At 45.0% G+C, this 13,420-nt stretch overlaps 1 protein-coding gene and 1 long non-coding RNA gene across 4 annotated transcripts; one reads left to right on the plus strand and one right to left on the minus strand.

Moving 5' to 3' along the window:
- Positions 1–4,512: 4,512 nt before the first annotated feature.
- Positions 4,513–13,016, minus strand: LMO2 (LIM domain only 2). Of its 3 annotated transcripts, none has more exons than XM_037401855.1 (4): positions 13,001–13,016; positions 12,159–12,327; positions 8,266–8,481; positions 4,513–5,524 (listed from the first exon to the last, which is right to left on the minus strand). In XM_037401855.1, the coding sequence occupies exons 2-4, from the start codon at positions 12,197–12,199 to the stop codon at positions 5,305–5,307; spliced, it is 477 nt and encodes a 158-aa protein (XP_037257752.1). In that variant the 5' UTR covers positions 12,200–12,327; positions 13,001–13,016; the 3' UTR covers positions 4,513–5,304. The 3 variants fall into 3 exon arrangements, with proteins under 3 accessions (XP_037257752.1, XP_037257753.1, XP_037257754.1); XM_037401856.1 differs by lacking the exon at positions 13,001–13,016 and adding an exon at positions 12,823–12,966; XM_037401857.1 differs by lacking the exon at positions 13,001–13,016 and adding an exon at positions 12,427–12,682.
- On the plus strand, positions 5,531–8,095 carry LOC119154409. Its single transcript, XR_005106452.1, has 2 exons — positions 5,531–6,294; positions 7,942–8,095. It is a non-coding gene; the product is annotated as an uncharacterized LOC119154409 (long non-coding RNA).
- Positions 13,017–13,420: the final 404 nt, after the last annotated feature.

Genomic DNA, 13,420 nt, shown 5'->3' on the forward strand with positions numbered 1-13,420 from the left:
GCTGGAGACTGAAGTTAAGGGCTCAGCTGTCACACTTGAAAAGCTTCTCCCTGTACTAACAAGCATCCAACACCAGCAGGAGGGAACAAGTTGCTTCAAACAAGGTTCAACTTTCTGCCCATTTAATCATCATCTCATTGACAGACTTCTGAATCTTAATTTAATCACAATTCTTTAAATGTTTTCTGATATTGTATCTCAATCTCTCTGTTCTACGTCTTTTTATGGCTTCTTTTTTGTCGTGGGACAGAGGACTAGATTATTTTTTTCCAGTGTCCATTAAAATTCCCTTTGCCTGCAGTGCAGCACGCTCTATAAAAGAGATGAACCTGCTGCAAGTGAAATAAGCTGATGCTGCACTGTCTTTTTAGAGCAACAAAAGTCTTTATAGATTATTTTTCCAAGTGTCATGAATCTCCTTCAAAGTCATAAGCCACTGTTATCAATTAATGTACTTAATAGTCTCATTTTCAATTCATGTTCAGGCCACACAGAGTGTATGCTTGCCCCAGCAGATGCTTGAAAGCTTTACCTTTCAGAGATAAAATGTTACCTTGTATGTGATAGGGGTGTTAAGGGGGGGTGATTCAGGAGCAGAAAGACATGTTAAAGTGCAGCACCTGAGGCCTTCTTGTTTTCTGAATTTACAGTCTCAGGCTGGCAGTCGTATAAATGAGTGATGCTCTCTGATGTTCTCTTCCAAGCAGGCTACGAAATTGGCAGGGAGTCTTCAGTTTTGTGCTGATGTGTCCAGAATTCAAATAATTTGATTCTTGGGTATAATGACAATTGGAGGCACAGTATTACCTTGAGAAAAGAGATGGGAGAGACAGCTTCTGTATCCTGTATTGAATTAACAACCGATTCCCATTTACTCTCTCCGCTGAAAACTCTATTATGCAGGGCTCTTATTGCCCTTATTCAAGGGCATGGAATTAAAAAAGTGATATCGATGGTAATGCTCTCATCTTCCTACCATGACATTGAATAATGGGGACAAAGAAGGGAAATCTTGAAGGATGATACGCCTTTTAAAATACTGCTGACATTGGAAACATATAAAGGACAATGCATTTGAATATCAGCTGATGAAGTCATATTCAGATTTTTTCTGCTCTTCGCTTCTGACTTTAAATCATCTTTGCTTTTATTTTCACCAGTGGTTTTGGACCATTTTATTTTCTTGTTATTCCAGGAGACAGCCTTTACTGTAAGGAACATACTTGAGATAAGGACAGAGGTGAAGTGTTGGTTGCACTAATTGCAAGAGAAATCCATTCTCTCTCCTCCTGGATCTGGAGAGCAAGAGTGGGGAATCTGGTGGGGAAAAGTCCACAAGGCTGGTGCAATAATACAGGTGGAGTAATGCTGCTGCTCAAGTGGAGCCTCCTCTTCTGGCACAAGCTGTCATTTTCCAGCTCAGCTTAAGCCCTTTCTGAGGTTACATAGACTGGATAAAGCCAGTGCTCTTATAACAAAACAAGACTGACCGCTGTGGACCCTGCAGCATCCTTCTTTTACAAATACATACATTCAGGTTTAAGAATGTATTTTCCTGTGTAAATGATGCCTTACACCAAATAATGAGTGTATTTCCGTGTTAGGAAATTTTAAAAATTTTTCAGAATGTGATATTATCTCCATTTTACAGGCAGGTAACTAAGGAGCGGAATATTTAACTACATTGCCAAAAGTCACACAGGAAATACTTTCTGAGGTGAGAATGAAACACGGATCTTGCCCTCATTTGTGCAAAACCACAAAGCTTCCCTGAACTACTGACACTTTTACCTAATCTCAACCCAGATGTTAAAGAGTCCCCTTACGCCAAATGTTCAGTCAAACCTCTCTGTGAGGTGGAGAAATCAGCTCTGCAGCATACCTGTTTATGTTTTATTAGGTTAAAAACCACACTGGAAAGGGTTTAGGAAACAAGTGTCAAAACTCTTACCTGTAATGATACTGATTCTGACCATATCAAGCTATCGTTATACTGGTAACTCTGTGACTGCAGTTATTTTAGAGTCAGTTATACCATCACACTACAGGAGATCAGGATGTGATTCAAAACCTCTTCACAGGAATACTGAAAAGTTAAAATCACTGCTTAATTTGTCAAAGGGAACCTAATTTTATCTCCCCCTGCCCCTCGCACAGTCAGGACTATCAGCAGATTGTAGAAACACAGAATCACAGAATGGTTTGGGTTGGAAAGGCCATTAAAGATCATCTAGTTCCAGCCCCCCTGCCAGGGGCAGGGGCACCTTCTACTAGACCAGGTGGCTCCAAGAGCCGTCCAACCTGGTTGTGAATGCTTCCAGGGACGGGGTAGATGGCTACCTGTGATCTGAAACACATGGCCTTTGTTCAGAGACCCTTCAGCTGGCAGTGCTGCAGGATGGAGCAGAGTCCCAGTCTTCCAACCATATAACACTCCCTTTGGTACCTGTTCACCTGTATCACTAGCATGTGACTACAGAAAAATCAGCTTTATAGCTGATTGCCATCATCTGCAAATTTTTTTTTGTCATGGCCTAGAAGATGTTCACGAAGCTGTAAGCACTCATCTGCCCTGCTCATACAATAAGGCCATTGAGGTATATTTTCTCAGGGAAAGGAGATGGGGCGAAAGAAGAGGGGCTCTGACAGAGACATTGTGATGACATGGCAAGGCGTGATGACCTGGAAAGCTTTAAAGACACCTGTCACAAAGCTGTTGGTTCTGCCCTGTCTGGTGATGCAGCACTCACATGTGTACGTGCTCCCAACACGCCGACCTGAAGAATGCTGGTGCACCTCCACCCTGGGTTAGCACCCACCAAACTGCGTAAACTAACAGGGATAGTGAGATTTCGTTTCTAGCTGGACTAAATATTTGCAAGGAGCCACGGAGGGCAGAGAGAGAGGATAGCTGTATCTTCCTTGGGTACCTAGCCTTTTTGCCTGTGCTGGCAGGGACACATTTTAGGTTAAGAATTCTAATTGCAACCAGCTGCCCGTGGCCTCCAGAGGTCAGCAAATCACTGGAGAAGAGCTAAATCACAGCGCCCTCCAACTACACTTTTCAAGCGAGAACTCGTTATGTGTGGTTTCCAGTTTCACTGGTAATAAGATGTAAAGGTTTTGTCCCCAGCGCTAGCTGTGACAACAAAAGCAAGAAAAAGAAAAAAAAAAAAAAAAAAGACCTCTCAGAATATCCATTGTAAAATGCAAAATGTCATCACGGGTCAGTACTGCCACTTGGATAAGAGATCCCATAGGTGACTGACTAGTTTATTAAAAATAAGCAGACAAGAAGATGCCAACATGTTTAGGTGCTGTTCCTTAGGTGTTAGTACTGGTGGGGTGAATGGACATGCCAAACACCTTCTGAGTGGGCTGTCAGACTTGTTCAGCTGTGTCCTAAGCTTTATTTTTTTAGTACATTTGAACAAAACTTGCTGTTCTAGCGTTGCGCTCAAAAAGGGTGACATAGAACCTGAAAACATACAGAGATGAGAATCAGAGATTATCAGAGGCGTGAAACAGCTTTCATGCAAGAAGGAACTTAGACTATTCATCTCTAGAAAAAAACAAGTTGGAGGGAATATGATGTACGTCTTTAAATTCAAGCATAGCGCAAAAAAAAAGGCGATAGGAAATTATCATTCATTATCTTTCACAATATAGTGATCAAGCAATGAGACAACAGGGTCTGAAATAAATACAGCATAGAATTAAACTGTGAAAACTGTTGCTTGGGGACTCGGTGGAGGCTGAAGAGTCAAAAAATGGGAGTAGGCAAGCTCACAGAGAACGGGTCAGTGGGTCGGTGTTAAGCAGAGGAGTCTGAAGGCCAGCTCCCGCAAAGGTCATGGACCTTCTGGCAGGCTGGAAAGGCTCTTGCTCACCTCAACACCCACACTTGCCTCTGTGGGAGTAAGGTACTGAAAGTCCAGTTGAGCCTGACGAGGCGTACTTCTCCTGTTCTTAGTATGACTACAGTGCTAAGAAACTTCCTTTTGCTTAAGAAGCAAGTGACAACAGTCTTTGCAGGAAAGACTCTGAACTTAATTCTTTCTAAATACTGGCAAGTATTGATTGGCTCTAGTGATATTATGCTGGATTCAATAATGCAGAGCAAAATCGGGACAAGCCACCTTTCTAGCAGACCCTAATCTTAAATGATCTCTGAGATCAGATAGGGTCTGCCTTTCTTGCCAAGTAACACCCTTTTCTGTGGATGTGACACCCTTCTCTGCATATTTTTTCTGTGGGCCACCAGCCTCAAAACATCCTCATGAACAGCAAAGAGCCTCAGTGTCACACAACACTAATTTCTCCTTAGCATGAACTCTACAAGGCTTGCTGGGACCTCAGTGTTCTCACATTACTGCTTTGAAATGCAACCTTAAGTGGATCCAGCAGGCATCAGCCATAAAAAAAGTGTAGGAGCCCTGCTAAAAAAATAAATACATATATAAAATGAGCAAAACATTCAGCCCAACTCCAAAGAAAAAGAAATAACAACACTCAAATCTTCTGTTATTTTTATTAAAGCTGCAGAGTCTTACTACACACAACAAATATTTTATCGATATAATCTAAGTTAATAAAATAGTTGAACAACTCTTTAGATTTATATTTGTATAGAAATGATCTGTGGAACATCTCATCTTGAAACAGCAGTGCCTGAAAACAACTATTCAGCAGGATTTTTTTTAAAGAAGAGTTTGGGACTAGAGGATGCACTGTTCATTCTCAAAGAAAAAAATAAATCCATGCAAAAATAACCCCCACCCTCTTCCCACTTTCTCTCCTACCCGAAGCATAAGGCCATACAGAATGACCACATAAGTGATGGCCCTTTTCTTCCAGTATTCTTCCTCATGTCTACATTAGGAGCTGTCATCTAAACTCAGTAACTAAAACAAGACAAAAAGAAAATTCAATTGCACAATCCTAGTCTGCAGGTGACAAAGTCATAACATCTCTTTATAGAAGTGCCTACTCTTTTTTCTCTGGTTACGAGAATTCGTTATCACGTTGTGTTTGTCCCCCCGCCTCTCGCCTACATGGCTGACGTCAGTTATTGCCCATATGCCCTTGTTAACAGAAGTCAGTCTCTCTACTATTGCTTCGGTCTCCCTTCTTCACCTATATGTAGTTTAGATTCTACGTAGCACTGCCTGCAAAGGGCTGACTCCGTGGTATTTTCCCCCCATTTTAGACAAAGCCCATAGCTCAGGTGATGATCTCCTCACTGCAGCTATGCATCAGTGTTGCCCATGAGATGTCTTTTTTAGACTATGAGGCGTGTCTTTGCTAGATCATTCCATTTATCTTAGTCCACTCGTAGATGTCCTGTTCACATACTATGTCCGAGTTGATGAGGAGGTATCTGTCCCCAACACAGAAATGTTTCTGGCAGGCAGCACATTTGAAGCATTCAAGGTGATATACTTTGTCCTTCACCCGCATGGTCATCTCGTAAGCCCGGATTCGCTTGTCACAGGAGGCGCAGAGGCCATCTTGGCCAAAGAGCCTAAAACAACAACAGCAGCAGAGAGGTAAGCATAGCTCCTTTGCTGGGGAGATTTAAAAAACAAATCAAGTCAAGAACGTGACATCAGTGCCTTGATCCACTAGTCATAGTATTGCCAAGTTAAGATAGAGGTCACGTGGAAAGCTGCCGAGCAGAACTCTAAATTTTGCCATACCAAAACTTGAAGTAGAAAGTCCAAGGTCCTCACCTATTTTCAGAATAATTGACTTCTCTGATCAATGACCTTATTCTGAATTGCTGATCAGCTTCAGGATGAGTAAAGGCTCTCCAGATCGTAGCATAAAGTTGTGCCATGCTAATACTTGCACTTCTGTGACCAATAGAAATTGCCTTTCTGTTGATAAATTTTGCCTATCTTCAGCTGTTGCTATTGTGATTGAAGGAGTTGACACAAGCCATGGTCTAAGACTCCCCTGCCTCTTGTCGTTGCCTCCACATTGGTGATCCTTTCAAACCCAGCCATTTCTATATCCATGAAGTCACTCCTGCTAGCTTCCGAAGGATACATGCTAAGACCTTCTAGGTACCTATGCCAGCTCAAACAGTTTTATGATGTGGACCACTCTTTAATCCACATGGAGAAGCCCTGCTGAGCTCATGACGGTACTGCCTGTCAAAAGGAGCCTCTGATGAATGCCTGAGCTATGTGTGCAACTCACAGCATGTGCTACCATTCAGCTGGAGCAGTGCAACGTACTCGGCTATGTGTGAATGCCAGCCTTTCACACGTTCTGCTGGCTACAGAGTTTGTAAGTCAAATCATTGATAAATAAGCACGAATATACAGGGTTTTTTCCTTTAAAAGGTGGGAGAAATGCTATGCATTACTTGCTCATATATGCACCTATTGAGTTTGACTTCTAAGTTTCCAAAATTGTGGAAAGAGTTTTGCCATCTCCTACACTTCACTTACATGTGCTGTGCCTGCTTCGTGTCATCTTCTGAACAGGAAAAAGAATGCCCACTAAAATCAGAGAGATCTTTTAAGGGGAAAAGACATAATTTCTTTCATCTACCAGGAGGTGTCAGTGTTTACTTCTGCCCAACGAAAGTAATACTAAGGTTACACAAAGGTTGCCATATTTTTCATTAATGAGGGTAGATATTATATGTTGCATTATGAAATAAATTAAAACGTTGAATTTCACAGCAAGAAAATCCATTAATTGCACTTTCATACTTTCTGTCGCTTCCATTTTAAGATGCATAGTATTTGGAAAGTGTCACTAGCACCAGATCACCCCTGGACTGTTGTGTACGCAGAGTGTTTACAAGTCGTCGCATTAGCAGAACTCAGTTTCTGCTTAGAAAAATTCCCATCAGTAAAGCTCATGGACACCACAATCAGGAATTTCGCTGAGATTTTGGTTTAGTTTTTATGGGCAGGTAGATTAGCTTTCAGTAATGTAGCTGAAAAAATACCAAATACCATTATTCTGTTGCACAGACCTCCTGACACATTAGGGATCCATTAGAAGAAATGGTACACAACCAGCGCAACAAAGATCAATACGTTTTAATTGTAATCAAGAATGTAAAGATCCTTTGTTTCCAATTTTTGTGAACTATCTTAATCTCAATTTAATCCTTCTACTTACAAACCTTGGCAAAACAGATAGGCAGAGAGGTGTTAATGAAAATACCTGTAGCAAGTGTATTTGTAGGATCCGATTCAGCAAAACGTGTGAATTCTTGTCTGTTCGGGACCAGGCTTAAGCATGCTAAAAATCCACTGGTTCCAAAGTAGTGTAATCAAACTTTCCTGTGCTGGCTGTAGCTTTGCCAAAAACATACAGCACAGTGCATCCTTCTGCTTGAGGTGTCCCAGATAACTTTACCAGCGACACAGAAAAAGAGGGGGATCAACAATGACTGCACCAAAGGCAGTGGCTTCAGACACCACATGTGTACAGCAGCCCTGCTGGCTAGTGGAATCTGGCATCTCTTACACAGCTGATATTACTGCATCAGGAAAACGAATCGGATTCAGTTACCTTGGATACCATGTTCATAAATGAGAGAACTAAATGATCTTTCATCATCTTACCTGGTTTTATACACCCTTCAGCTCCAAGGCAATGCTTGGAGAAGCACAGAACTTCTTAAAACAATGTGGGGGAACCGCTTCATTGTCTGCTTAGGGGGAGCTTGCTGAAATTCATCACCTTTTCCCAATTTCTATGTGCCAGAAGCCCACACTGACACTGCGCGGTTCGCCTGGAGCTTTTGCATTATGTCTGTGCAGATGGATGAATGCCAACAACCCCAAAGTCCAAGGAGTTCTTACTATATGCTTCACATTTTCAAATAGTTCTCTTTTGTCCACAACATGTAGTGATCCTTTCATTTTCATTAAAAAATGCTTCTTCTTCTTTTTTTTTTTTTTTTCCCAACAGGACTTTTAAGATTTAACCTTTTAACAACTGTTAAGTGACCTAATCAACAAGATAACCTCTGGATTTATCTATCACTTACTGAAGAACACCAGGAGTACCATAAAGCATCTGTGTGTGAACCCCCAAAATACATGAGCCCATATTGTAAACCTGAGCTTGCAGACAATGTTGTGTTACAACTGCGACTGCTGTTAGGCTTTATGTTTTAAAAGTAATTAAAAGTGAATTCATTCATTATGGATCTTTGTTATACTAATTACATGAATAAGCAAAGCTGAAAGGATAGAAAGGAGGGAGCGAGGGTAGAACGAGTGGGTTGTATACCTGAGATAGTCCCTTCTGCAGAGCTTTCTGCCCAGTTTGTAATACAGCCGTCTCCCCACTTCTCCAAGCCTACACCCGCACAGGTCACAGCTGAGGCAGTCCTCGTGCCAGTACTGATCGATGGCTTTCAGGAAATAGCGGTCCCCGATGTTCTGCTGGCAACCGCCACATGTCAGCAGCGAAGGGGGAATTTGGAGGACTTCATCCACTGGCTCCCTGAGGGAATGAAAGAATCATTGGAGAAGGAGAATGCACTCTGGAAGCAGCCACATAAGAAGGCGGCGAAGGAAAAACAAAACACAAGGTTGGTCAGTTATAACAGGAGTTACAGTGGAGATAAATGATTTATACCCTTCTGACATGAGAGGGAACAGGACTTCAGTCTTCTTTTGCTTTAAAAAAAACAAAAAACCCAGCTTAATATGTAAGGAATCAATAAGAGTATCCAAAAACTTGCTAACTTTTTTTTTTTCTTCAAAGAATAATGCATTAACATGACAATCTCTGTATCACCCATGTGTATTCATTACTGTAAAGGTATCTACCACTTTACTGGGACGTTGGCGTCTGTGTAGATGCATAATTTTTCTTCTACTGGACAGAACATGAACTGCTTGGTCATGTGTCTCAATCCATGCAGTTCTAATAAAAGAAATACCTTTCCTATAACATGATTCCCCCATAATTAAAGATTGCACTTTTTCAAAAGTGCGGTCAAAAAGCTGCCTGGATTCACCGTTTCATTGAAAAGCCAGCTCTGTCTGTGCAGACTGACAAATGCCAACAACCACTATAGTTCTTACTGTATTCTTCACATTTTCAGATAGTTCTGGTTTCTCTACAATGCGTGTCAATGATTTTGCTTCCATTAAAAAATGCTTTCCCCCCCCAACAAGATTTTAAAGATTTATCTATAATCTGTCAAGTGACCTAATCAATACAGATAACCTCTGGATTTACCTAGAACTTACCAAAGAACCCCAGCATGACCATGAACCACCTCTGCATGAGCCCAAAACAGATTCGCCTGTACTGTAAACCTGAGATTGCAAGCTCTGGCTGCGGCGCCACTGGGAGCAAAGGGAATTTCTGTCTCACCAAGAGCTAAAGGACTAGAAAAGGCACCTGAGGGATTTTGCATGCAGTCAACTTTCCATTGGGAAAGGTAAATTTGAAGACCAAGTCTGAGGATGTCATTTCTCTGAACAGAATGAAATGAATAAATACAACAGATGAGACTGTTACCCAGCTGGTTTGCTGGTGTTTTTAGTAGAGCCAGGATTTTACCTCATGTTACTGCAGGACTTCTTTTTCTCTTCAGCTAAGGACATGTATCCCCTGGGAGGGGTCTATGCCAACACAGCTCAAACCATTTTTTTGGATTTACACATCCCTGCATGAAAAGAGGCACAAATCTCTACTGCAATATTAGCACTGACTATTCATGCACCGTATGTTTTTTTCCCTTTTTAAACAGCTCTGAAATCTAGGATAGTTCTGGTAATATCTGGGGATAAAGCAAGAATTTTCTTCAAAGCTACTTTCTTAAAGAATTCTCTTCTTTGCCTGTTTGTGGAACTTCACAAGTTCTGCCAAAAAAAAAAAAAAAAAGAAAAACAGCAAAAAATTAAGAGAGGCACCTGAGCTCAGTGCTGCAAGGTGTGCAGCAACCTGGTGCTGCCTCTGAGGGCCTTATCCAAACCCCAGGAAAGTTAATTAAAAAAAAACCTATTGGATCAATCCTTTAAGCACTTGCTTAATTTTAAACCTGTGGCTAGCGGCAAGGAAGGCATATGTTAGCACATTTATGCTTTGCTGGATGATGAGTGATGTGCTCAATATCTGGTAGAGAGGAGCCCCAATTTTTTTCATACATTATAGGGTTCTCACTCTAGCACAGAGCCCCTCAACACTTCTGTGGCTGGTCTGTCCTCCCTGAGGCTGGTGGGGGCAGAGGAGACTTGCACTGATGCAGAAGGATCAGGCTGCTCCCACTTTCCAGCAGGCAACAGGAAAAAAATTATACTACTACTGCTTATTTACTGTGTCAGCAGTTTTCTGGGCAAAAATTACTTTCTTCAGCAGGGAGAAATGACTGCTGGTCAAGAACTTCTGTGCTGAGAAACTGATCCTGCAGTTTTTATTTAAGCAAGCTAAGCAGTAAGATATTATCTGATGATACTCTGTTCTGGTTTTCACTCTTCCAAGTTTAAACTGCTGTGCCCTACAAGTTGTGCCATAGCACCCCTCCCCTGCCAGGTCTCCGTCTGGCCAGTTGTTGTTAAAATCATGGGGAATGCCGCATGTGATTAGGCATTCCCTAATTAGTTTTTCCAACTTTATTCTTTTGGGCCCCATACTCCCTTTCCTAACATGTGAGCTCCACTCTGACAAGTTCTGAGAGCCTGCCAATAGAAGGAAACGCACATTATTATCCTTTATCATCCATTATTCAAAACTTCAGATGTACCCCAAAATATTTCACTGTACGGGTGCTCAGGAATCACAAACCAGGTTTCTCTGAAAGCCTTGAACTCCGGAACAGCCTGGCGGATGTTTACACAGGACAGAATTGCTGCTTTATGCATTAGCTTTTTGATGTCCATAGATTTCTAAGCCAGCACTTAAAGTCACTGGAACACAAGGTGGTGGGTAAATAAAGATTACTAAAACTTCGCAGTTGAAACCTGTCCATCCTATACTTGGGGGCTTGGATTATCGTTTCTTAGAAAACAGTATAAAATGAAGAGAAAAGGTACTATACAGCACATCAGATGTGACATGGAATGAATTGATTTGATCCTGAAAAGGAACGGTTCCTGTGTGTTCACTCTGGGCTTCAAGCAATGGCATTTTTAGTATCTCACAGGAAACAAACCACGAATGACTCAAGTTTACTAAAGGGAGATGTTTAAGCCTTATCTGAAAATGGAGATTTTATAATATTTTTTTTCTTTCTTCTCTCTTATCGTGATTCCAGACAAGCATAACTGCAGTTCTTAGTGTGTACAGGGCTGCAACGACTCTGTTTTTTGGCCGAGTGACCGTGGCCCTGGGCGGTGGGATGCCGTGGGTGCAGGGGGGCCAGGGGCTGCGCAGCACAGCCTGCAGAGGGGCACGGTACCTGGCCCCTGCCCGAGTGGGAAACCCAGGGAGGGAAATTCTCATCTTCTCCATCCAGTCCGTCAATCGAACCTTTCTCCATGCCCTCTGCAGAACACCCAGCCCCCACCGAAGCAGTTTATAGAAGCTCTTGAAAGTTGCATTATGAAAATGTGGAAGTTGGGCACCCACAGATAAGAGCACTGACCTTCCCCTGCGATCGGCTACAGCCGGCCGGGCAGCTCCGAGGTGGGGCAGGGGGGGTCCCTCCGGGTGCCAGCCACCGTCCCGCATGCCAAGCGGGATGGGATGCTCCCCCGCGCCCCCGCCCTGCCCGGACCCCGGGCTCGCACGACCGGCTGGAAAATGCCCAGCGCGGGCTGGGGGGGGCTCCGCCGCGCTGCTCCCGGCTGCGCTCTCCCACAACTCGGGGACCTCTCATCACCCCCCCATCAGCTCCCCACCCCCGTGCAGCCCGCCCGGGGCCCGCAGCCGGGGAGACGCGGGGGCTGGGGCAGCCCGGCCGCCGGTGCCCGCTGCCGGGCGCGGGGGGCTCGGGGCGGCGGGGCCGGGGAACGGCGGGGCCGGGGAGCGGCGGGGCCGGGGGGCGGCGGGGGCCGGGGGGCGGCGGGGGCAGGTGCCGAGCCCCCGCTCCCCGCCGCCGGGAAGGGGCTGCCGGGCACACAATGCCGGTGGCCGGCGGAGCCGGGCAAGTGGCTCCGGTCTGGGGAGGACGAGTGGCCGCGGGAAGGCTCGGCGGGGAGGGAGGTAAGGAAAAAGAGGCCACTTACTCGGAAGGATCGAGGCTTTTCCTCTCGATGGCCGATGACATTGGCAGGGATTGTTCCTTTGTAGCGTGCCTGTGGTGGGATCTGCCCCCGCAAAGGCTGTCTGCTCTCGATGCCTTCTCACCAGCTGAGTTCCCCCTCCGCCCCCCAATGACATTCACAGGATTTCCTCCTGCAACACCAGAAAGAGAGAGAGAGAGAGAAATGTGGGCTGGGGCCGCTGCCGCTCCCCGCCGGGCTCCGGCGCGGCTGGGCTGCCGCGGGCTCTGACCTCCCATCCCCGCCGCGCTCCTCCTGCGCGCCGGCCGGCGGGGCAGCTCCCGGGGGGGCTCCCGGGGGGGCAGCTCCCGGGGGGGCAGCTCCCGGGGGGGCAGCTCCCCGGGGGGCAGCTCCCGCGGCCGCAGCGCCTGCGAAGCGGCTGCTTCGGCTGCCACCGCTGCCTCAGCCCGGAGCCCGCCGGGCTGCGCTCAGGCTTTCAGCCCGGGCAGCTGGGAACATGCTCCGGAGCCGGCTGGATGTGCTGCGAACAGGGAGCTCAGCATCACTATTATTATTATTACTCCGTGGCTCAGCCCCGGGTCTCTGGTTTCATTTCCTTTTTCCTGATCACGATTCAAATACAATAGAAGGAAATCACACTTAAAGAGACAGCTGCCCATTTCTTAACTGGACTCCTGGGGATTTAGCAATACAAACAGCAGCATCACGACTCGCTGGGTTCCTTAAAGAGACAGAGCTGGGGCTCCCCGGGGCCAGGGCTGGCAGCTGACGTTGCCTTTTCGCTTTACAAGGGCGTTGAACAGCGCTCTCCCGGTGGCCACGGGGTGCTCAGGTAGGTAGGCGACCTGAAAACGATCCCAAGGGCTGAAAAAAGATCAGTGGCCGGTTCCGTCTTACTGGCTTCTTCTCAGCCCCACGCAGGACGGAGCGACAGTCACCGTCTCCTGTCCCTCTCCTTCTCCTACATCTATGTGCACGCCCACGCGCACACATATTTTTGTACTTTGAGATCCACAGGTAAAGAACCTAAGTAATATTTTTTTTTTTCTACCAAGGATTCAAATTGGTCAGCTAAATGGTGTCTCATTTATATCCCCTAGTGAACATTTATAGGTGTCTGCTCCTAGACATCCCCTAGTTCTTGGCAAGCGATAAAACAAATTTATATCTTGAGACCGTTTGATGTTAATGAGCTATAAAAGCCAGAGAGTATGAAGTATCTATCTGTAATTAATCACAAAGAAGCTAAAGATGGGAAAGTCTTG

This window comes from Falco rusticolus, chromosome 10 (genome assembly GCF_015220075.1).
Source record: "Falco rusticolus isolate bFalRus1 chromosome 10, bFalRus1.pri, whole genome shotgun sequence".
Classification (NCBI taxonomy): Eukaryota; Metazoa; Chordata; class Aves; order Falconiformes; family Falconidae; genus Falco; species Falco rusticolus.